This window comes from Xenia sp. Carnegie-2017, unplaced genomic scaffold, assembly GCF_021976095.1.
Source record: "Xenia sp. Carnegie-2017 unplaced genomic scaffold, XeniaSp_v1 HiC_scaffold_22, whole genome shotgun sequence".
In the NCBI taxonomy this organism is placed as follows: Eukaryota; Metazoa; Cnidaria; class Anthozoa; order Malacalcyonacea; family Xeniidae; genus Xenia; species Xenia sp. Carnegie-2017.
This window is the reverse complement of record NW_025813485.1, coordinates 3,886,425-3,907,193: the sequence shown is the minus strand read 5'-3', so window position 1 is coordinate 3,907,193 and position 20,769 is coordinate 3,886,425. Positions and strand designations below refer to the sequence as shown.

The 20,769-nt window shown below is 33.7% G+C and overlaps 5 protein-coding genes across 9 annotated transcripts; 3 read left to right on the top strand and 2 right to left on the bottom strand.

Annotated features, from left to right (window-relative positions):
* The first annotated feature begins 343 nt into the window (after positions 1 to 343).
* On the top strand, positions 344 to 9,988 carry LOC124447037 (protein transport protein Sec24A-like). Its single transcript, XM_046997940.1, is given in 29 exon segments — positions 344 to 511; positions 1,049 to 1,756; positions 1,965 to 2,032; positions 2,143 to 2,250; positions 2,614 to 2,679; positions 2,747 to 2,833; positions 3,097 to 3,125; positions 3,192 to 3,294; positions 3,489 to 3,615; positions 3,758 to 3,867; positions 4,159 to 4,225; positions 4,374 to 4,492; positions 4,572 to 4,617; positions 4,778 to 4,833; positions 5,917 to 6,018; positions 6,159 to 6,263; positions 6,377 to 6,500; positions 6,796 to 6,895; positions 6,976 to 7,034; positions 7,129 to 7,140; positions 7,143 to 7,301; positions 7,426 to 7,536; positions 7,737 to 7,780; positions 8,161 to 8,289; positions 8,386 to 8,523; positions 8,731 to 8,835; positions 8,977 to 9,069; positions 9,301 to 9,404; positions 9,497 to 9,988. Coding segments are annotated over 29 exon segments (3,246 nt in total). The 5' UTR covers positions 344 to 456; the 3' UTR covers positions 9,609 to 9,988.
* Positions 9,989 to 10,009: 21 nt separating this feature from the next.
* Positions 10,010 to 13,335, top strand: LOC124447027. The gene is made up of 2 exons (XM_046997925.1): positions 10,010 to 11,549; positions 11,764 to 13,335. The coding sequence occupies exons 1-2, from the start codon at positions 10,048 to 10,050 to the stop codon at positions 13,034 to 13,036; spliced, it is 2,775 nt and encodes a 924-aa protein (XP_046853881.1). The 5' UTR covers positions 10,010 to 10,047; the 3' UTR covers positions 13,037 to 13,335.
* Positions 13,106 to 14,521, bottom strand: LOC124447038 (platelet-activating factor acetylhydrolase IB subunit alpha1-like). The gene is made up of 4 exons (XM_046997941.1): positions 14,421 to 14,521; positions 13,887 to 14,003; positions 13,670 to 13,813; positions 13,106 to 13,601 (listed from the first exon to the last, which is right to left on the bottom strand). The coding sequence occupies exons 1-4, from the start codon at positions 14,484 to 14,486 to the stop codon at positions 13,350 to 13,352; spliced, it is 579 nt and encodes a 192-aa protein (XP_046853897.1). The 5' UTR covers positions 14,487 to 14,521; the 3' UTR covers positions 13,106 to 13,349.
* Positions 13,962 to 18,182, top strand: LOC124447028. Of its 3 annotated transcripts, none has more exons than XM_046997927.1 (3): positions 13,962 to 14,024; positions 15,098 to 16,456; positions 16,671 to 18,182. In XM_046997927.1, the coding sequence occupies exons 2-3, from the start codon at positions 15,309 to 15,311 to the stop codon at positions 17,935 to 17,937; spliced, it is 2,415 nt and encodes an 804-aa protein (XP_046853883.1). In that variant the 5' UTR covers positions 13,962 to 14,024; positions 15,098 to 15,308; the 3' UTR covers positions 17,938 to 18,182. The 3 variants fall into 3 exon arrangements, with proteins under 3 accessions (XP_046853883.1, XP_046853885.1, XP_046853884.1); XM_046997929.1 differs by lacking the exon at positions 13,962 to 14,024 and adding an exon at positions 14,793 to 14,820; XM_046997928.1 differs by lacking the exon at positions 13,962 to 14,024 and adding an exon at positions 14,831 to 15,020.
* LOC124447035 (platelet-activating factor acetylhydrolase IB subunit alpha1-like) lies at positions 18,127 to 20,698 on the bottom strand. 3 transcript variants are annotated; one of them, XM_046997936.1, is made up of 6 exons: positions 20,560 to 20,698; positions 20,113 to 20,183; positions 19,241 to 19,336; positions 18,730 to 18,846; positions 18,523 to 18,657; positions 18,127 to 18,448 (listed from the first exon to the last, which is right to left on the bottom strand). In XM_046997936.1, the coding sequence occupies exons 2-6, from the start codon at positions 20,179 to 20,181 to the stop codon at positions 18,197 to 18,199; spliced, it is 669 nt and encodes a 222-aa protein (XP_046853892.1). In that variant the 5' UTR covers positions 20,182 to 20,183; positions 20,560 to 20,698; the 3' UTR covers positions 18,127 to 18,196. The 3 variants fall into 3 exon arrangements, with proteins under 3 accessions (XP_046853892.1, XP_046853893.1, XP_046853894.1); XM_046997937.1 differs by having other exon boundaries at positions 20,113 to 20,168; XM_046997938.1 differs by lacking the exon at positions 18,730 to 18,846.
* Positions 20,699 to 20,769: the final 71 nt, after the last annotated feature.

Sequence of the window (20,769 nt, the reverse complement as noted above, 5' to 3'; positions counted from 1 at the left end):
CGTTTGTTTTCAAAATCTTAGTTTTGGTAATAAATATGTATCCGGGTTCCCATTTTAAAACCTTTCACATACGGTTAGCGTTCTTCCAATGCCATCATCCGAGAAAGGACAATATTAGCTTGGAAGTTGAAACTGCCCTATTCTTGGATCTCTAGTTGGTTAGCGTACGGTTTCAAACTTTTTCGTCCGGTGCGAACGATCCCTAACCCTAGGAGTTTGGCACCGTTTTCAAACTGCAATGTGATGGATAAAGGATGAAGCTTGGTCACTTGGCTTGCTTGCCACGTCGCTTGCATATGATGCGCGATGCGCATGTCTCATTGTGAAAACGAGCCCGCGGAAACCGCTAAAAAGGTCAGAGAAACTTTCTAAAGTATTTTATCTCAGGAAAACATTGGAAATGTATGTGTTTTTGTCTTTAAAAATTTTATTTGGGTAACTGAAGGTTTCGGCAAGATGTCGAGGACTGGTTTTCCCTCGGAAAACTTTCAAAAATATGAGATTAACCAAGGTAAACGTTGTAAACACGAATCTCATTGAGGCTGGTATCTTGTGGTACATGTTAGAATGCTCCGATCCAAACAAATCAATTCTCTACTCAAACAACCTCTCTTATTATTCATTTGAAAACTCCTAAGACTGTTGTAAATTTTTTTTATTCATTTCACTTCAATAAAGTATTGTGGCTTTGTATGAAAACGAACAATGATCGATGACACGACTGCGGACTGGTTTATATTCAACAAAGTTAGGATCATCGTTTTTTCTCAGCAAAAAAACTCTTTTTAAATTGCATGTATTTTTAATTTGATTTTATCTTTTTTGTTTTGTTAAATATTTTTGAAGCAGGAAAATTCAGATGCTGGTACTGGTACGCTTCCGACATTGACGACATACACAAACTCTCTTTACTTTTTACCTCTGTCATTTCATAAAATTACCAGCAAAATTATTGTCATGTGTTTATATGAAAATGTGTTTATATGAAAATTTTGCACAGCAATCATTAATTGTCATTCAATAGTGTTGGATTTTGATTTTTTTCTAGGCAGCTCAAGGCCATCAGGTAATGGTGCCTTGTCTAATGGTCCTTCAAATGGATTATCTGGACAACAACCATATCTAGCAAATAATCAGCAAACCAGGATGATGACTCATTCAAGATTAAATAATTCAGTACCACCTCTGCCCGTCATGGGAAATCAATCTCCCAGATTTGGCTCTATGACACCTCCACCCATCAATTCTAGCTTCCCTAATCCAATGTCGCTTTCTCAACAAAATGCTAATGTATACACATCACCACCTACTGCCACTGGTTACATGCAAGGGTCGGCCATAACACAACAAAGAAAGGATTTTACCAATGCTCAACCGACATCTTTGTCTGGAAATTTAGTAAAATCACCACTTACTATGACTACTGGGCCTACATTAATGCCTAATCTGGGTCCTCCAATGGTGGGAGATTCTAAACCTGCAAGACAACCTTTGTTACAAAATCATATGATAAACAATAGCCATGTTAGCCCCTCTACTAACTTCACAGGAGCATCAACTATGAATGCTGGAAATCCTGGCAACTTTACAAGACCTGAAAATCTTATGACTATATCTCAGAGCCCTAGAACCAATTTTAGTGGCTCATCTGGTTTTGCAAGCTCTCACATGACCACTCAACCTCCTCCTCCCATTGGCCAGGTTGTTGGTTCAAGTGGCCAACCACATGCTTCACCACCAACTCAATCTTCTCTTGGTAAAGATATTTTTTGTTATTTTTATATTTTTGCGAATTCCTTTTACAATATTATGTCATATTATTTAATTTCCTTTTGCTTTTAAGTTCTCAGTCTTTGACAAATTATATTCAGCAAAAAAAATCATGTACTTGCCAGTCTTAAACATATACAATTCTCAGTCTATAATTTTTACTTCATCATGTTTGTCATAATTATACTATTCAGCTGGCCCTCCTATGTTATCAAGTCAAGCCAGTACCTTGTCTGGAAAAAGAAGAATTTATCCAAATCAGGTTCTGTATTATTTATATTTTTAAGAATCTTAGAAAAATAGTTGAAAACATGTTGCAATGGAATGGAAAACAGATTTATTTATATCTTGTACTTTATTTATATATTTTAGTTCCATGGCAATTCGTACCCAGGTCAGAATATTCCTAGTGCACCTTTGCCATCTGGTCAGCCACCATCTACTGGAGCGTATGGTTCACAAATGACCATGAAAAGTCAAGTAAGTCTTTTCTATTGATTTTACAGTGCAGTGCTTTAATTTGTTTAGAAACAAAATTTTGTTCTATTTTTGAAAGCAAAAATATGCCTCAAAGAAAAGATCTACATTTTTATAATCCAGTTATAAAATGCCCATATGAAGCATTTTGTTATGTTTCTGCTTAAAAAGCTGTTGACTAGTTATTGATGAAATTTTGATGATCATTTATGTAAGTTTTGGATAGTTTTTGTATTTATAATTGAATTTTTCAACTAGAATTATGGTGGATAAAATTTTTTAGAAATCGCATCCAAACATAATATTGACATGACACAAATATTCATTTGTTGAATTCGTCATAATCATCTGTATTTCTTGCCATAGGGATCAAATTCCAACTCTTTTATGAGCAATGATCTTCAAGAACAGATGGGGAAACTTTCAGTTCAGGTACACTAAAGATGGAAAATTATAGATGACATGGTTGATTTGTTAATTTGTTTTGTAAATTTGTCAGCCTATCGATAACCAAGTCATTAATCTGATGGACACAAGGAACTTAATGTCTCCACAGAAGGATGATTTCAAGTTATCTTTACATGCAGTAAGTAAAATTAATATAAATATATGTACCTCAAATTTTGTCAATAAAAATTTAATAAGATTGTTACTGTCTATTACCCAACAATCTTGTTAAATAATTGTTACAGTCTGTTACCATCTGTTACCTATCAATGTTGTTAAATAATTGTTTCAGTCTGTTACCCATTAATGTTGTTGAATAATTGTTTCAGTCTGTTACCCATCAATGTTGTTGAATAATTGTTGATGATGAATGTTCATAAAGTGTTTCTTTTTTGTTATAAGGATTTAGAAAAGAAAAATGCTAAACCCAAGTAAGTATGGTACAAAGGATTGCCTATAAAGATTATCATTAACATTAAATAAATTTTATGCTTTAGTATCTTGACTTGCACACTAAGTAATGCTCCTGAAAATGACTCTTTATTGAAAAAGTGTAAGCTTCCATTTGGCATACTTGTTCATCCTTTCAAAGATCTTTCCGTAAGTAATATATTTTCTATACTGCCCACTTATGCATTTGATACAGAACTTGTTTTCATGTCTGTAAATAGTTGCTTGTGCTTGATATATCTCTTCATTGCGAAAAAACAGTGAATATGCGATAGTATATGATTGCATTTTTATTTTGCTTTATCTTTGTTGATATTGAGCACTCTGTGTCTTTTACCTTATAGAACCTCGCTGTGATTCAGTCCAGTACAATTGTACGATGTCGGTCCTGTAGGACTTATATCAATCCATTTGTGACGTTTGTTGACTCAAGACATTGGAAATGCAACATGTGTTACCGAATTAATGAAGGTATAATATGATTACTGTCAGCTATGTAGCTATGGTTCTTACAGCCAGCTGCAGGTACACTAATGGATTGTTGTCTCCAGCATTCTATGACATCTCGTACATTCTTACGTCTTATCTAAGTTATTTGTATTTACTTTTTCAGTTCCTCAGGAGTTTTGTTATGATCCATCCACCCAATCCTATGGAGAACCCACGCGAAGACCCGAAATTAAGTCGGCAACATACGAATTTATAGCTCCATCAGAATATATGGTTTGTGCAGTTTTGCATTCTATGAGAAAATGTCATATTTCCATGTTTAATGGCGTTTTGTTCACTCAGTACCTAGGAAACAATTAATTTTACACGGTTAAAGTTGCTCAAAATGTTGACATAAAAACTCATGTTACAATTGAATGATAAAAACTCCATGTTTGGCTCATTTTATCGTTTTCAAGAACATGCAGTAAACTTTCCTAAGTTGTTAAGTAATCTAGTATGACATTTTGAAAACACACAAATATTCAAACCCCAAATGACTGTAAGATTATTTTTGTTTTTCAGTTAAGAGCTCCTCAACCGGCGGCATTTGTTTTCGCCTTCGATGTTTCTTTCAATGCTATAGAGACTGGTAAGAAAAATTTAACCATAATCAGGCTGCAATTTTTATAAATTGCCTTCCAATGTCACAAAAATTACTTTAATAGCAATTATCAGTATTTATTTTCAAATATTGCAACAAAATTGCATTTCAAAATGATGCTTTTTATCGGATATAGGATATCTAAAAATGGCATGTGAAATCATCAAAGAAAACCTGAATAAAATGCCTGGAGATTCAAGAGCCCTTGTTGGATTTTTGACTTTCAATAAATCTGTGAATTTTTATAACCTTCGAGTAAGTCTTTATACCATATTACTTCAGATCAATGTGAACATAACTGCAATTGTATTTTTCTCTTTTATCACTGTCTTAGAATGATCAAAGTCAACCTCAGATGTTAATAGTTTCAGATATAGATGGTATGTAAAATAAATCTCAATTTGGACATTGTTACTTAAATACGACCAGTTCAAGTGAACATTGACGCTTCAAACTGTGCTTGAACAACTGTTTATACCAAGCATTTTTTGATCTTGAAAGTATCACATTTGACAACGACGTTTTTGTGTCTTTTTTATCAGATATTTTTACCTGCGCCCGAAGATCTTTTGGTGAATTTAAGAGACAATAAAGAGGTAAATTTTTTTTGAATATTCCATCAGACCGCAGAGGTGTAATACGTACGCAGCGGCAAAATTGGTCATTACCCCTTAAAAAAGTTCGCGGAGTGGCCTAAAGTCGATGAAGGCTGAACAACGAGGAAGTTTATTCCCTTTTCGTTTTAGCGCTAGACAAGGGAGATATATGCTGAGGTGGATCGCCACACCTTCTCTCAGCTCCCTGCTACTTTACTGTGCAGATCAGATTACCCGATTTGCGCTGAATATGCGAGGGTGGGCATCGAACCTGGGACCTTGCGATCACCAGGCGAACGCTCTTCCGACTGAGCTATCGAGTCTTTAACCACTGCAACCTACTGACAACCAGTTTCCAGTCCCTTAGCCACTGCAACCCAACTGTCACCCAGTTTCCAGTCCCTTAGCCACTGCACCCAACTGTCACCCAGTTTCCAGTCCCTTAGCCACTGCAACCTACTGACACTCAGTTTGCAATGCTTGTTGACATTATTGACATTCTATTTTCCTCAGTATATATGGTGTATATGCAGTACTGAGTGAGCCAGTTACTCCTAAATAGGTGCTAGTAAACCCAGTTGCTCGTTGCCAAGGCTACAAACTTGAAGAGTTAATCGAGTTTTGCGCACGCTCAGATGATGTTTCCTCTAATGATATGAGACCAGTTATTGTTAGAGTAGTGTAAGTTCATCCAGTTGATCATTGCCTTGACTATGAACGTTTTTTCTCATGATAAATGAATTAAATTAAATGGGAATGAATGAGAAATAGAATAATTGTATGAAACATTTTATTTTGATCCAAATTACGGGTCGAAGTTTTTTATAACTTTGCACTATCTTTGGATTGCTAATTTTCACATTGCGATGACATATATTTTAAAAACGTTTTCTGTTAATTACGAGTAGATTTTTAGTTTTTAATCCCGACTGTTGTGCGCAGTTTGTCAACAACTATCTTTGATTCATCACATAAAAAGGATAAAACACAGAATTTAGAGGGTTCTTGTGTTTCATCATTTAAACAAAATGCAAGTTTTGTTAGAATCAAGCCACAAGTAATTTCTTATATTTCTATGTTCAGATGATTATACAATTTCTGGAAAGCTTACCCCAAACGTTTTCATCAACTCATGATGTTAACAGTGCAACTGGAGCTGCAATGCAAGCAGCCCTAAAACTTTTAGTAAGTACATAGTTATTTTCACTCATTAACCTTACTTTGGACTTTTATATTTATCGCAAAATTCAGTCTGCATCAATTTGGTTTGATAGAATGCGTTTATGATCTTACATTATTTTCCAATGTTTATCGAATGTTTTCAGGCTCCAACTGGTGGACGAGTAACAGTATTTCAAACTACATTGCCAAATATTGGACCAGGTGCTTTGGAAAATCGTGATGAACACGGTGTTAAATCGTCTCCAAAGGTTATTAATCCACTTCAACTTTTAGTGATCTCTATGATAATAACCGTTTTGCACATTATTTGCGCGAGAAAAAAGATTTCAAAGTTGTTGATTTTTTGATTCTGTATATTTAGGATTCAAGTAAATTGAATCCATCTACGGATTTTTACAAAAAGCTTGCGTTGGACTGTGCTGCAGATCAAGTATCAGTTGATATATTCCAACTGTCTGGTCAATATGCTGACTGTTCGTCGTTGAGTAAGTACTATGAAAAAGCCTTCGACATACAACGTACCTTCTCATATGTAGAAATCCTTGATTGCGACGGTGAACTCAATATTTAGATATCTGGAGCGATAACTTCATTACAAAAGTGAAGCCCAAACTTACTTGTCATATAACTTTTTATTCAGCTATGCTATCTAGAGTGTTGAATTTGATGACAAATGTTGCTTGTAGTGTCAATCTTGTATATTAGCGTCTTTTGTTCTTTTATATTGTTTGAATACATAACATTAACAATTTTGATGAATGTAGTTCGTTTTAAATTTAGTGTGCGCTTCAAAGTATTCTGGGGGATGTTTTTCTTACTTTCCAAACTTCCATGTTGTAAAGAACCGAGCAATGAGTGAGAAGTTTGAAAATGATTTCACGTTAGTAGTTCGTAATCGTTCACGGTTCTGTTTTGCAACTTTTTTTCTTTTATATTAATTTTTGATTGTTTTTATTGCAGACGCTATTTAACAAGGAAAATAGGATTTGAAGCTGTAATGAGAGTACGATGTACTAGAGGTAATTTTTACGAGAACGTATTGTGTTTAGTGATATTTTCTTAAGTTAGCTTTATACGGTCGTCCATTTAATCTTGTGTTTATCTCGTTACCAGGTCTTAGCATTCACACTTTCACGGAAACTTCTTTGTTCGTTCAACGGATCTGCTTTCCCTACCCAATGTTAATCCAGATTCAGCCTTTGGTATGCAGATATCTATTGATGATGATCTTTCAAATTCTGATCTTGCGTGTTTTCAGTCAGCATTATTGTACACAAGCTCCAAAGGTATTTATATTTTATTTGCTTGACAATGTGTTTGATTGTATGTTTGTCCTTAATACAGCTTGAAAATCATCGTTTTTATAAACTCTGTATGCCTGTTGCTAACCATTCCAAAATTTTCTTGAAGGAGAGCGACGGATCAGGGTGCATAATTTGGCTTTGCCTATCACCAAAAAATTGAGCGATGTCTTTGCAGGCGCTAATACATGTGCCATTACTCTGATGCTTTCCAAAATGGGTAAGCAACTTATTTTATGTGGCAAGTTTTTATTAAACTTTCAACAATAAGAATGTTAGAGTTAAGGTTGTCTAATGTGTTAACTCTCAATATGTATGTTTGTGGTGCAAAGTTCATGAACTGTTGTTTATTGATATTTGAACACGTGCGATTAGACTGGATTGATTTAAATCAATTTTTTTGTCTGTTATTTGTTTCAGCTGTTGACAGAATGTTAACTGCTTCGTTAGGAGATGCAAGAGAGGTATAACTTTAGTATTTTTGGTGTTGGCTTTTTGCAAAAGCCGTTCCTCGTTTCTCGCCATGTTTATTTACCAAATCCAGATAGCGTGTCATCATTTGCCCTCGGTTAACATATTTTTCAACCCTAATGTCTGACGACCTAATTTTGCTGAGTTGTTACTTGATGAAATTGAAATATACTCCACATAACAAATTACAACATCGTTCAGATTAACGAATAAATGAGATATATACTTAATGATATCAACTATAAATACCCACATGAAATAACGTACGTAATTCTAAAAGATTGCCGTCATAACTTCATCCTTTGTTATCTCTCACTTGTTATTGTTTTCAATCCTTTGCCTTAGTACTAAATACTTCTGGGTTGGTTTTCAGGCATTATTGAATGCAGTTGTTGATTGTCTTGGTGTGTATAAGTCTGCTGTTTCAGCACGTCATGGTGAGATAACATCTCCTTACTCTCTTCGACATTTGCCTTTGTATATTTTGTCCTTAATGAAGCAGGTATGTCAATGCCATCGATGATACATACAAAGTTATTCTATAAACCTTAGATTTGAGAAATGGTTGTGCTTACGTGTTTAATTATCTCGTCTGTAGACATCATTTCGTCTTGGTTCAACGGCAACCTTAGATTTACGATGTTACGAGTTGCAGCAGTTTAAAGTGATGCCATTTGATGTCGCCTTACTTACGATTTATCCTGCACTTTATTCTCTCCATAATATGACTGATGAAGTAAGTGTTCTTACTACAAAATTTTTTATTCTCTCGATTATTTCTACTACAATATTCACTATATTTTCTCCATAATATACATAGTTTTAATCAACATTTCTTGAATTATCGTTTAAGTATGACCCGCCTCGCTTCCTCTAATCCTCTCAGTAGCAACCTTTTTTCATGTTATTTATTAAATTAACGAAGCTCGTTTTGTGTGTCAAGGGTGCGATTACGACTAAGTTTGGAAGTGTACCACAGCCATCTAGGCTACTTTTATCTGCTGAAAAACTATCTCGTGTTGGAATATTTCTCATGGATGCTGGACAGGTTAGCTATTATTTATAATCCTTTCATACCTGACATAGATCTTTAGTAAATCTTTAAAAGAAGGAAAGAAGATATATTTTATTCAAAATTGAGACACTCCTTAAAAACATGATCAAAAACCGTTGTGATTTTTTTACTTAGGAATTTTATATCTGGGTTGGCAAGGAAACGGCAATGGCCGATATTCAATGCCTATTTGGAGTACCAAATTACGATTCGATTCCTGAAGACATGGTGATTATTCAATGTCCATACTTTTCCCCTTTTCTGTTGAACAACCCAACCTCTCCCTGGGAGGAGGTGAAATCTCAGCTCTGGGTTGATATTAACACTGGGGCACAGCGGAGCTTAAGATTTCCAAATAATCGTTTCAACCCATCAGTCCTACATTCGAGTGTTTTAAATAGAAGATAAAAATTCATGAGGATATATTACAACTATTTAACATTTTTTTTGTTTATTTAGGGAGCTCTACCAAACCTTGATAACAGCTTGTCAAAAAGAGTACGAGCCTTAATTGATCATTTACGATCAGAGAGAACAAATCACACAAATTTATATATTTTGAGGTGAAAATTTTATGGTGTTTTATTTGGCCAATCACGGCAATTGTGATTCATTTTTATTGCCATGCGTCACCCTACAAAATTTCATTTTTTAGGGAAAATAGCAGAATGCGATCGAAATTCGTTAGTAAATTAATGAACGACCGAACAGAATCAATGATGTCTTATTATGAGTTTCTTGTTCACATTCAAGGACAGATCAATTGATGTTTATGTCAAATGGTTTGCAAACTAATGCTATGTACGAGTTACTAATATGCACAAATAATACTCCAACATTATGAGCCAGTCACATCCAACTTTTGTGGTCTGTATAAATCAACTTATGTAATATTTTAACGATGAGAAAAAGAGAACTCATAACTATATATTAAGAAATTCTATATGAGTCACCTGATTCAAATTTATATTGTATCACAATTGGTTTATTTTATTGATGGTTGGATTGATAATTTATATTTAGGTATAGCTGCTATATTGAAAAATTATTTCAACCAAGTGGCAGCATCACTATTATAAAGTTGTAATGTTACTAATTTACAATTCTCGCGAATCGAAAATGAAAGTAAATTGCCTTGATTGATTTATTACGCTGTATTTTCTGTGTAATTTTTGTGCAGCTCACTTTTATTGTTAACGTAACAATATGGCAGATGAAGGGTGGCAGGAACGTATGAACAAGCCTGGATATAAGAATTGGATTAAAGTGTCTCGCGCTTTAATTGAGGCAAAGAAAGCATTGCATGGCTTCACTAAAGAAGCAATCGAGGATGTTCACGCACAGATGAAAAGTGTGGTTGGACCTGGAACTTGCACTAAAACAGCGGCATGTAATACAAATAGAGGTGAGCCTAAATGTCCTAGCTGTTCATTGTGGGTAAAGGAAATAAAGGAATCTTGTAAAGGTAATATTATATGGAAAAATACTGATCCATCGAGATGGCATGAGCTTGCATGGGAAATAGCTAAATGTTATATGAATGCTCAGGGTAGTAAAGAGACAGCCCGTGCTGTCACTGGACCTGAAAATACTGATCTTTCTGGAATACTTAATGTGCTAGTGAATTGCAAAGAAATAAGGGATAATCGATTAAAAGAGAAAAAATTGGCTGAAGAAGTTAGAAATGTAAGAAATAAACTCATGCATTGTGCAGCCATGTCTCTTTCTGAAGAGGAAATGAGAGATATGGTAGACAAAATCATTGCTCTTTTGGAAGATGAAAAAGAACTGAAGAAATTACAAGTATGTCAGAATACAGTGGAATGTATCAAGTCCTTGAAAAATTGTAAGTTTGAATTGAAGCAAGATGATGAAGAGCAATGTTTTGAAGAAGTATTGAAAAGTTATAAGTTAGCTGTTGAATTGAAAGAGAATGGAGAAGATATTGAGCTCAATAACTTTAAGAAGGTTTTCAAAGAAGTTGCAAAACTTATCAACAAATATAAAGATCTGCAGAGATTTTCTCAAAAAGTCAGTGATGTGGAGGAAGATGTAAAGAGAATGAAGCAGGAATATGATGCCAAATTTTTAGAGGTACATTATGAGTATGGTGATTTGAAGGGAAAAGTTCAATACATTTATGAAAAGCTTCAAACTTTGAATAAAGAAAATTTGCAACAGCAGACTCATTATGTTAATGGTATTAACATAAGACCATCGTATAAAGAAGTTCTGCATAATATTGCTCAGAAGAAAAGACTGCAGCCACCCAAATACACAACTGAAAAGTTTGGTAATAACAAATTCATATCAACAGTACAGTTTGATGGGGAAAATTTTTATTCCAAGGAAGCCAAGTCCTCAAAAAAAGAAGCTAAGGAAAGTGCAGCAGAGGCAGCAGTATATTTTCTTGGACAACAGGGTGACAACGTAGAGCGCAATGAACCGGTGGAAGCTACCATCAATAAAGGTGATATGCAAGCACATTGCCACTTGCTTAATTCAAAAAGCTATAAAAACCAGTTACAAGAGAGAGCACAAAAAAATGAAATCCCTCATCCCATCTATCATCATAAAGATACAAAAGAAGGGTTTGCATTTGACATTATGTTTGATGGACGATGGTATTTGCCAGACATTACACCTCAGACAAAAAAAGTTAAAGCCGAGCAGATGGCAGCCGAGTTTGTTTTGCGATTCTTAGAAAGGTAAGTGAAATTATTTTGTCAATCTAGGATATACAAATTATGTAGCAAAAAAAGTTATTTTACTAAGAGTATTTTTTACAATGGATTTGGTAGGATTTGCTAGATTAAACTGTCACATAAATAGAAATTAGAACAAACTTAGATTAAGAGAACAAAAATAATGTTAAGTTATGTAAGAATGTCTCAATAATATCTGCAAATTGTTCCATTTCAGTGAAGAAAAGAAAGTGTGTGTCAATGGCACAGACTCTACTTATGGGAATTTATCTGAAAGTTCATGCCATTACCTACAAATGCACGAAAATGAAGATTCAAATCAATCAACACCTGCAGATGACTGTGACCAACCATGTACATCAATTGAAGTAAAGCTTGGTGACAATTTGCAAAAGAAAAAAAATTATAGGAGTCAACTGAAGGAATTCTTACAGAAAAATGAAAAAAGTCCTGCTGAATACGAAGATGAAAAGTTGGATAATGATCATTTTCAAAGTCGTGTAACAGTTTTGGGAAAGACGTTCACAGGTGAGGGTTCGGGTAAGAAGAACTCTCGTGAAATGGCTGCAATGAAAGCCTACAAGTATTTTAATTCCAAATCAACAGAAATTGACAATGACACCGACTCCTCCACAGCAATAGTACCTTGTGTTGATGAAAGTTTAATTGACACATCGTATCAAAATGCGGTTGGACAATCGCCTTCTGATACATCTACTTTGGCTACAAGAGAGGAGTTAGAGGTTGCAGAAAACACCACAACTAACTCTACGACAACTGGGACCAAGGCCATCGTTCATTTGCCTAAAGATTTTAAAACTACTTTAAAAGAATTCGCGGAAAAAAGAAGTTTGAAGGTGCAGTATGATACTATTAAAAGCAAAGATAAAACTACAGAATGCTTCTTAAGCAAAGTTTTTGTGGGTAGAAGATGCTTCATTGGTAAACAACAGAAAAGCAAAATCAAAGAAGCTGAAAAGCATGTGGCTGAGATTGCTCTTAGCATCATGAAAGAGAAAAAACACGACATGGATGACTCCTGTAAAGATACTTTGGTTAATTATCACAAAGATTTAGGTTTTTCAGATTATCCTGAATATGAAAAACAACCTGCTCAAGATGATGATGAATTTATCGTGGAAATAAAAGTGAAGAAGAAATTTGAAATAAAATGCAACGAGTCAAAACCGAGTAAAAAAGATTTAAAAAAGTGTCTAGTTGAAATGGCTATCCAGAGACTTGAAGATGAAAAAAAGACAATACCAAATGGACACAACGCAAGCAGCAGGTTTCATGAATTTATTCAATCTGAAAAGGGAGAAACGAAGAAAGAATTTTGCATAGAAGAAAGTCAGCCGCATTTTACTGGGTTGTTGCGCTTTTATATTGTAGAAATTTACGAAAGTTTGATTTCTTGTTCCACTGAGGAAGAAGCTGTTATTAGTGCTGCAATGTCTGCCTCCAATGCATTAGACTTATTTTACAAATAGTGACTTATAGGTTATTTTAACTTTTTTTTAATGAATATTTTTATATTCATGATCTGATTTTCATCATGGTTTGGGAGAGTTATCGTTCCGTCTCGATAAAGCAATTTTAATGAATTAGCCAATATTTTTTATGATTAGTAATTTTTATCGTCAAATTTAATATCATGAAATTTGTCTCGGCTTCCGTGAGCAACAGTAATTACATAAATATTAAATTATGGATTGCATCATTACTAGTAAATGTAAGGCTCACTACCTCTATCTAAAACTTTAAAAGACAATAAAATTTACAATCCATAGTTTCTGGTAGTCATTATGAATATTTCAATAATCTAATAAGAGCTTCGTAAATTTTTGTACAGAGTTTTTCATATGCAGCTCGCGTTAAATGTAAGTAATCCAACATGTCATTTTCTGATATTTTGCCTTCGCTATTAACGAAACCAGGATCGGCATTTAAAAATGTCGCGTTCGGTATAATTTTGATGGACGATTCTAGTAGACTGTTTATGTCCATAATTTTTGTTCGAAGTTGATTTGGATTTTCACCTCGTGGTAATAAACCCTGTGGAATACTACATTGAATTTTCCAAGCCTTTATCATAAATAGTTTGAAAATCATGATTTACTTGCCAATACTAATACTTTAATAGTTGAATTGATGCCATTGATGTACCACACAATAGATTCAACTGCTTCCACTATATTAGCAGCAGTATGTGATGGCATATTCGAAACATTATTTGTGCCAACAAGTAGAACTAAAACCTGTAAAACCTGTAAAAGTCACATAAACAGAAAATTATACAAATATGAATGACTCATTTATTTCAACTGTATAATAACTAACTTTAGGTGATATGTTCTCAAGTTCACCATTTTGAATCCTCCACAAGACATGCTGAGTGCAATCACCTCCAATTCCAAAGTTCAAAGAACCCAGGGGCTCAAAAAGTTTTGTCCAAATCTGCAAAGTACCTGAAACTAAGTATGCTTAGCAACTACTCATTACTTTAACAAAATTGCTAATCAGCACATACATATGTCATTTTTTTCCCTTCATATTTAATCATGGGCTTAAATACTGGAGGAGTTGGGTGAGTGACCCACCCCACCCCCAAAAGAATTCAGGGTCAGCAGTTTTGTCATGAATATGCAATAATTCATTGAGCAAGAAAATATTACGAATTGACATACTTTTTTCTGAAATTAATGCACTAAACATACTAAGCTATTACTCTACTTCTGTAAGTCGGTACTTTATTTTGCAAGTCACATTAAAAAACATTTTCAACTAAATCATATAAAAAAGCAAAATTAATCGTAATAATTAACAAAATTCAACCACATGGCATTTATTGCAATATACTTAATGCTAGAGTACCTCTTTATCCTGCATTCTTTGTATAATGGAATCACCAATGAATACCAAATTGCAATTTGCTGACATTTTTTTCCCTTTTCTTATAAAACGATTATGCTAAATGTACATAATAATATTGATTTAATGCATATCTTGATTGCTAAGAGTAGTCTAATAATGTTTTTATGTGAATTATTTGAGGACCTTTAGAAATAAGCTAATTGTTAAATTTTCAATGACATATCACAGGGCTAAGCCGAAAGATATATTATTATACCAATTTTGTTGTTAGCAGTTATTTTAAATTCCCTAAAGCAAAAAAGCTTGTGTGCTTGTAACTAAGATATACTATATATGCACATAGTTCACCATATTTTACACACCACTGGGCTCAGATGAGGCATGGAAATTATAACAAGAGGTCAGTTAGTAAGATTTTATTTATACACTGAGTACAATGAACATCTGAACCACTTACATTATGCAATTCTAGATTTCATGCAAATAAATAAGTTAGTATATACTTGAATTGTAAATACTTTTTGGAAAGGATATAGCGGAAAGGATATAGCATGTTGTAAAGAACCGAGCAATGAGTGAGAAGTTTGAAAATGATTTCACGTTAGTAGATCGTAATTGTTCACGGCTCTGTTTTGCAACTTTTCTTTTATATTAATTTTCGATTGTTTTTATTGCAGACGCTATTTAACAAGGAAAATAGGATTTCTGTGTAATTTTTGTGCAGCTCACTTTTATTGTTAACGTAACAATATGGCAGATGAAGGGTGGCAGGAACGTATGAACAAGCCTGGATATAAAAATTGGATTATAGTGTCTCGCGCTTTAATTGAGGCAAAGAAAGCATTGCATGGCTTCACTAAAGAAGCAATCGAGTAGGTTCACTCACAGATGAAAAGTGTGGTTAGACCTGGAACTTGCACTAAAACAGCGGCATGTAATACAAATAAAGGTGAGCCTAAATGTCTTAGCTGTTCATTGTGGGTAAAGGAAATAAAGAAATCTTGTAGAGGTAAGATAATATGGAAAAATACTGATCCATCGAGATGGCATGAGCTTGCATGGGAAATAGCTAAATGTTATATGAATGCTCAGGGTAGTAAAGAGACAGCCCGTGCTGTCACTGGACCTGAAAATACTGATCTTTCTGGAATACTTAATGTGCTAGTGAATTGCAAAGAAATAAGGGATAATCGATTAAAAGAGAAAAAATTGGCTGAAGAAGTTAGAAATGTAAGAAATAAACTCATGCATTGTGCAGACATGTCTCTTTCTGAAGAGGAAATGAGAGATATGGTGGACAAAGTCATTGCTCTTTTGGAAGATGAAAAAGAACTGAAGAAATTACAAGTATGTCAGAATACAGTGGAATTTATCAAGTCCTTGAAAAATTGTAAGTTTGAATTGAAGCAAGTTGATGAAGAGCAATGTTTTGAAGAAGTATTGAAAAGTTATAAGTTAGCTGTTGAATTGAAAGAGAATGGAGAAGATATTGAGCTTGATAGCTTTAAGGTTTTCAAAGAAGTTTTCAAAGAATATAACGATCTGCAGAGATTTTCTGAAAAAGTCAGTGATGTGGAGAAAGATGTAAAAAGAATGAAGCAGGAATATGATGCCAAATTTTCAGCAATAGATTTTGAGTATGGTGAATTGAAGGGAAAAGTTCAATACATTTATGAAAAGTTTCCAACTTTGAATATAGAAAATTTACAACAGCAGACTCTTTATGTTAATGGTATTAACATAAGACCATCGTATACAGCAGTTCTGCATAATATTGCTCAAAAGAAAAAAAAGGAGCCACCCAAATACACTGAAAATTCTGATGGTAAAAAATTCACGGCAAATGTATTGTTTGATGGGAAAACCTTTTCTTGCAAGGAACCCAAGTCCTCAAAAAAAGAAGCTAAGGAAAGTGCAGCAGAGGTAGCAGTAAATTTTCTTGGACAACAGGACATACAGCCAGACATTACTCCTCAGACAAGAAAAGTTGATGCCCGGCAGATGGCAGCGGAGTTTGTGTTGCGATTCTTAGAAAGGTAAGTGAAATTATTTTGTCAATCTAGGATATACAAATTATGTAGCAAAAAAAGTTATTTTACTAAGAGTATTTTTTACAATGGATTTGGTAGGATTTGCTAGATTAAACTGTCACATAAATAGAAATTAGAACAAACTTAGATTAAGAGAACAAAAATAATGTTAAGTTATGTAAGAATGTCTCAATAATATCTGCAAATTGTTCCATTTCAGTGAAGAAAAGAAAGTGTGTGTCAATGGCACAGACTCTACTGATGGGAATTTATCTGAAAGTTCATGCCATTACCTACAAATGCACGAAAATGAAGATTCAAATCAATCAACACCTGCAGATGACTGTGACCAACCATGTACATCAATTGAAGTAAAGCCTGGTGACAATTTGCAAAAGGAAAAAAATTATAGGAGTCAACTGAATGAATACTTACAGAAAAAGAATGAAAAAAGTCCTGCTAAATACGAAGATGAAAAGTTGGATAGTGGTCAGTTTCAAAGTCATGTAACAGTTTTGGGAAAGACGTTCACAGGTGAGGGTTCGAGTAAGAAGAAATCTCAAGAAATGGCTGCAATGGAAGCCTACAAGTATTGTAACCTCAAATCAACAGAAATTGACAATGACACCGACTCCTCCACAGCAATAGTACCTTGTGTTGATGAAAGTTTAATTGACACATCGTATCAAAATGCGGTTGGACAATCGCCTTCTGATACATCTACTTTGGCTACAAGAGAGGAGTTAGAGGTTGCAGAAAACACCACAACTAACTCTACAACAACTGGGACCAAGGCGATCGTTCATTTGCCTGAAGATTTTAAAACTGATTTGAAAGAATTCGCGGAAAAAAGAAATTTGAAGGTGCAGTATGATATTATTAAAAGCAAAGATAAAACTACAGAATGCTTCTTAAGCAAAGTTTTTGTGGGTAGAAGATGCTTCATTGGTAAACGACAGAAAAGCAAAATTAAAGAAGCTAAAAAGCATGTGGCTGAGATTGCTCTTAGCATCATGAAAGAGAAAAAACACGACATGGATTACTCCCGTAAAGATACTCTGGATAAATATAACAAGGGTTTTGGTTTTTCAGATTATCCTGAATATGAAACACAGCAACTGGATAATGAAGAATTTATCGTGGAAATAAAAGTGAAGAAGAAATTTGAAATAAAATGCAACGAGTCAAAACCGAGTAAAAAAGATTTAAAAAAGTGTCTTGTTGAAATGGCTATCCAGAGACTTGAAAATGAAAAGAAGACAATACCAAATGGGGACAACGCAAGCAGCAGGTTTAATAAATTTATTCAATCTGAAAAGGGGGAAACAAAGCAAGAATTTTGCATAGAAGAAAAGCAGCCGCCTTTTACTGGGTTGTTGCGCTTTTATATTGTAGAAATTTACGAAAGTTTGATTTCTTGTTCGACTGAGGAAGAAGCTGTTATTAGTGCTGCAATGTCTGCCTCCAATGCATTAGACTTACTATAAAGAATAAGTTATTTTATAAATAGTGACTTATAGGTTATTTTTACTTTTACGATAAAGAAATTTTAATGAATTAGCTGATATTTTTTATGATTAGTAATTTTCATCGTCAAATGAAATTTGTTTCGGCTTCCGTGAGCAACAGTAATTACATAAATATTAAATTATGGATTGCATCATTACTAGTAAATGTAAAGCTCACTACCTCTATTTAAAACTTTAAAAGACAATAAAATTTACAATCCATAGTTTCTGGTCGTCATTATGAATATTTCAATAATCTAATAAGAGCTTCGTAAATTTTTGTACAGAGTTTTTCATATGCGGCTCGCGTTAAATGTAAGTAATCCAACATGTCATTTTCTGATATTTTGCCTTCGCTATCAACGAAGCCAGGATCGGCATTTAAAAATGTCGCGTTCGGTATAATTTTGATGGACGATTCTAGTAGACTGTTTATGTCCATAATTTTTGTTCGAAGTTGATTTGGATTTTCACCTCGTGGTAATATGCCCTGAGGAAGGAGAATACTACATTGAATTTTTCAAGCCTTTATCATAAATAGTTTGAAAATCATGATTTACTTGCCAATACTAATACTTTAATAGTTGAATTGATGCCATTGATGTACCACACAATAGATTCAATTGCTTCCCCTATATTAGCAGCAGTATGTGATGGCATTTTCGAAACATTATTTGTGCCAACAAGTAGAACTACAACCTGTAAAAGTCACATAAACAGAAAATTGTACAATATGAATGACTCATTTATTTCAACTGTATAATAACTAACTTTAGGTGATATGTTCTCAAGTTCACCATTTTGAATCCTCCACAAGACATGCTGAGTGCAATCACCTCCAATTCCAAAGTTCAAAGAACCCAGGGGCTCAAAAAGTTTTGTCCAAATCTGCAAAGTACCTGAAACTAAGTATGAGCAACTACTCATTACTTTAACAAAATTGTACATATGTCCCCTTCATATTTAATCATGGGCTTAAATACTGGAGGAGTTGGGTTAGTGACCCACCCCACCTCCCAAAAAATTCTGGGTCAGCAGTTTTGTCATGAAAATGCAATAATTCATTGAGCAAGAAAATATTACGAATTGACATACTTTTTTCTGAAATTAATACACTAAACATACTAAGCTATTACTCTACTTCTGTAAGTCGGTACTTCATTTTGCAAGTCACATTAAAAAACATTTTCAACTAAATCATATAAAAAAGCAAAATTAATCATAATAATTAACAAAATTCGACCACATGGCATTTAATGCAATATACTTAATGCTAGAATACCTCTTTATCCTGCATTCTTTGTATAATGGAATCACCAATGAATACCAAATTGCAATTTGCTGACATTTTTTTCCCTTTTCTTATAAAACGATTATGCTAAATGTACATAATAATATTGATTCAATGCATATCTTGATTGCTAAGAGTAGTCTAATAATGTTTTTATGTGAATTATTTGACGACCTTTAGAAATAGGCTAATTGTTAAATTTTCAATAACATATCACTGGGCTAAGCCCAAAGATATATTATTATACCAATTTTGTTGTAAGCAGTTATTTTAAATTCCCTAAAGCAAAAAAGATTGTGTGCTTATAACAAAGATATACTACATAAAGTATATATGCACATAGTTCACCATATTTTACACACCACTTGGCTCAGATGAGGCATGGAAATTATAACAAGAGGTCAGTTTGCAAGATTTTATTTATACATTGAGTACAATGAACATCTGAACCACTTACATTATGCAATTCTAGATTTAAAAATGAAATTCAATCAATTGCAGATATGGTTTCTTGTTAAGTACCTCACTGTTCACAATGTTCACAATGTTAACATTGAATGTACAATAACATACTTGGTTAAAAAATTACGACTGCCAAAGAGTATTTTAGTATTAGTATTTTTCTACTGATGATGACATGTAGCACTTATCGAAACATTTAGATTAAATAATGTTTACTTTATACAGAGTGTCTATTTCTTGTGTAATACTTGCTTAATGAAAAAACATAATGGAGCAATGAGAAATGCATAGATCCAAAGATAATATGGGTTAGGGTCATTGATTATATGTATTGAGTTCAAGCAGATTTTGTGCAAAATATTAAAGGAATTATTTTTAATGTTATTTATGATCATACATACCATACTTAACCATCTTCCATCACCTTCTACATCTTGCACAGGTACTGGATCTGCAGCTGGATTATTCATTGCTAGTTATAAATTTAGTTATAATGTAATAAATTTGCAATCCAAAATACTAATAGTACTATAGCTACGGATCTCTCAGTAGTCAGGTTCTACAAGTTGCAGCCGCTATGAGCTATCGTCATTGTTTACTAAGGGTGGGTAGTAAATGCTTTATAAACGTTCTTCACTTAGTTCGACCTATTCTCGTTTTCCAACTGATGAACTGAACATTAATTTTCGTCTCAAACAAATTCAATTTGAACTTGTTAATTTTACATGAGCTGAAGATGAGCTCAGAAATTCAATAAAAGATCAACAAGCAAAAATAGGAGGTACGTTTCAGTGTTCAATCAAAGTTCGCTTCATTTCAAAGAAATGTAACAAATGTTGGTCACCTACCTCAAAATAAATTGAATGCTCTGTTAATGTAGAAGAAATTATTATGAAAATCAAAGTAGAAATGTGAAGCTTTTTAAGATAAGTTGAATATCTCGATATAACCAATTACCAGTTATTTACAAACATTAATTATAAAAACTTGCTGAAGATTGAAAATGAAAGTGGAAACACGACGTTTTAGAAAATACAACAAAAATGGAATAAAAGATG

Coding starts and splice junctions, on each gene's coding strand:
- LOC124447027 (XM_046997925.1), top strand. CDS start 10,048: ATGGCAGATGAAGGGTGGCAGGAACGTATGAACAAGCCTGGATATAAG. Junction 11,550..11,763: donor GTTTTGCGATTCTTAGAAAG/GTAAGTGAAATT, acceptor GTTCCATTTCAG/TGAAGAAAAGAAAGTGTGTG.
- LOC124447038 (XM_046997941.1), bottom strand. CDS start 14,486: ATGTCAGCAAATTGCAATTTGGTATTCATTGGTGATTCCATTATACAA. Junction 13,814..13,886: donor TTGAGAACATATCACCTAAA/GTTAGTTATTAT, acceptor TGACTTTTACAG/GTTTTACAGGTTTTAGTTCT. Junction 13,602..13,669: donor CTATTAAAGTATTAGTATTG/GCAAGTAAATCA, acceptor AGTATTCCACAG/GGTTTATTACCACGAGGTGA.
- LOC124447028 (XM_046997927.1), top strand. CDS start 15,309: ATGAAAAGTGTGGTTAGACCTGGAACTTGCACTAAAACAGCGGCATGT. Junction 16,457..16,670: donor GTGTTGCGATTCTTAGAAAG/GTAAGTGAAATT, acceptor GTTCCATTTCAG/TGAAGAAAAGAAAGTGTGTG.
- LOC124447035 (XM_046997936.1), bottom strand. CDS start 20,181: ATGAATAATCCAGCTGCAGATCCAGTACCTGTGCAAGATGTAGAAGGT. Junction 18,847..19,240: donor AAAGAATGCAGGATAAAGAG/GTATTCTAGCAT, acceptor GGTACTTTGCAG/ATTTGGACAAAACTTTTTGA. Junction 18,658..18,729: donor TTGAGAACATATCACCTAAA/GTTAGTTATTAT, acceptor TGACTTTTACAG/GTTGTAGTTCTACTTGTTGG.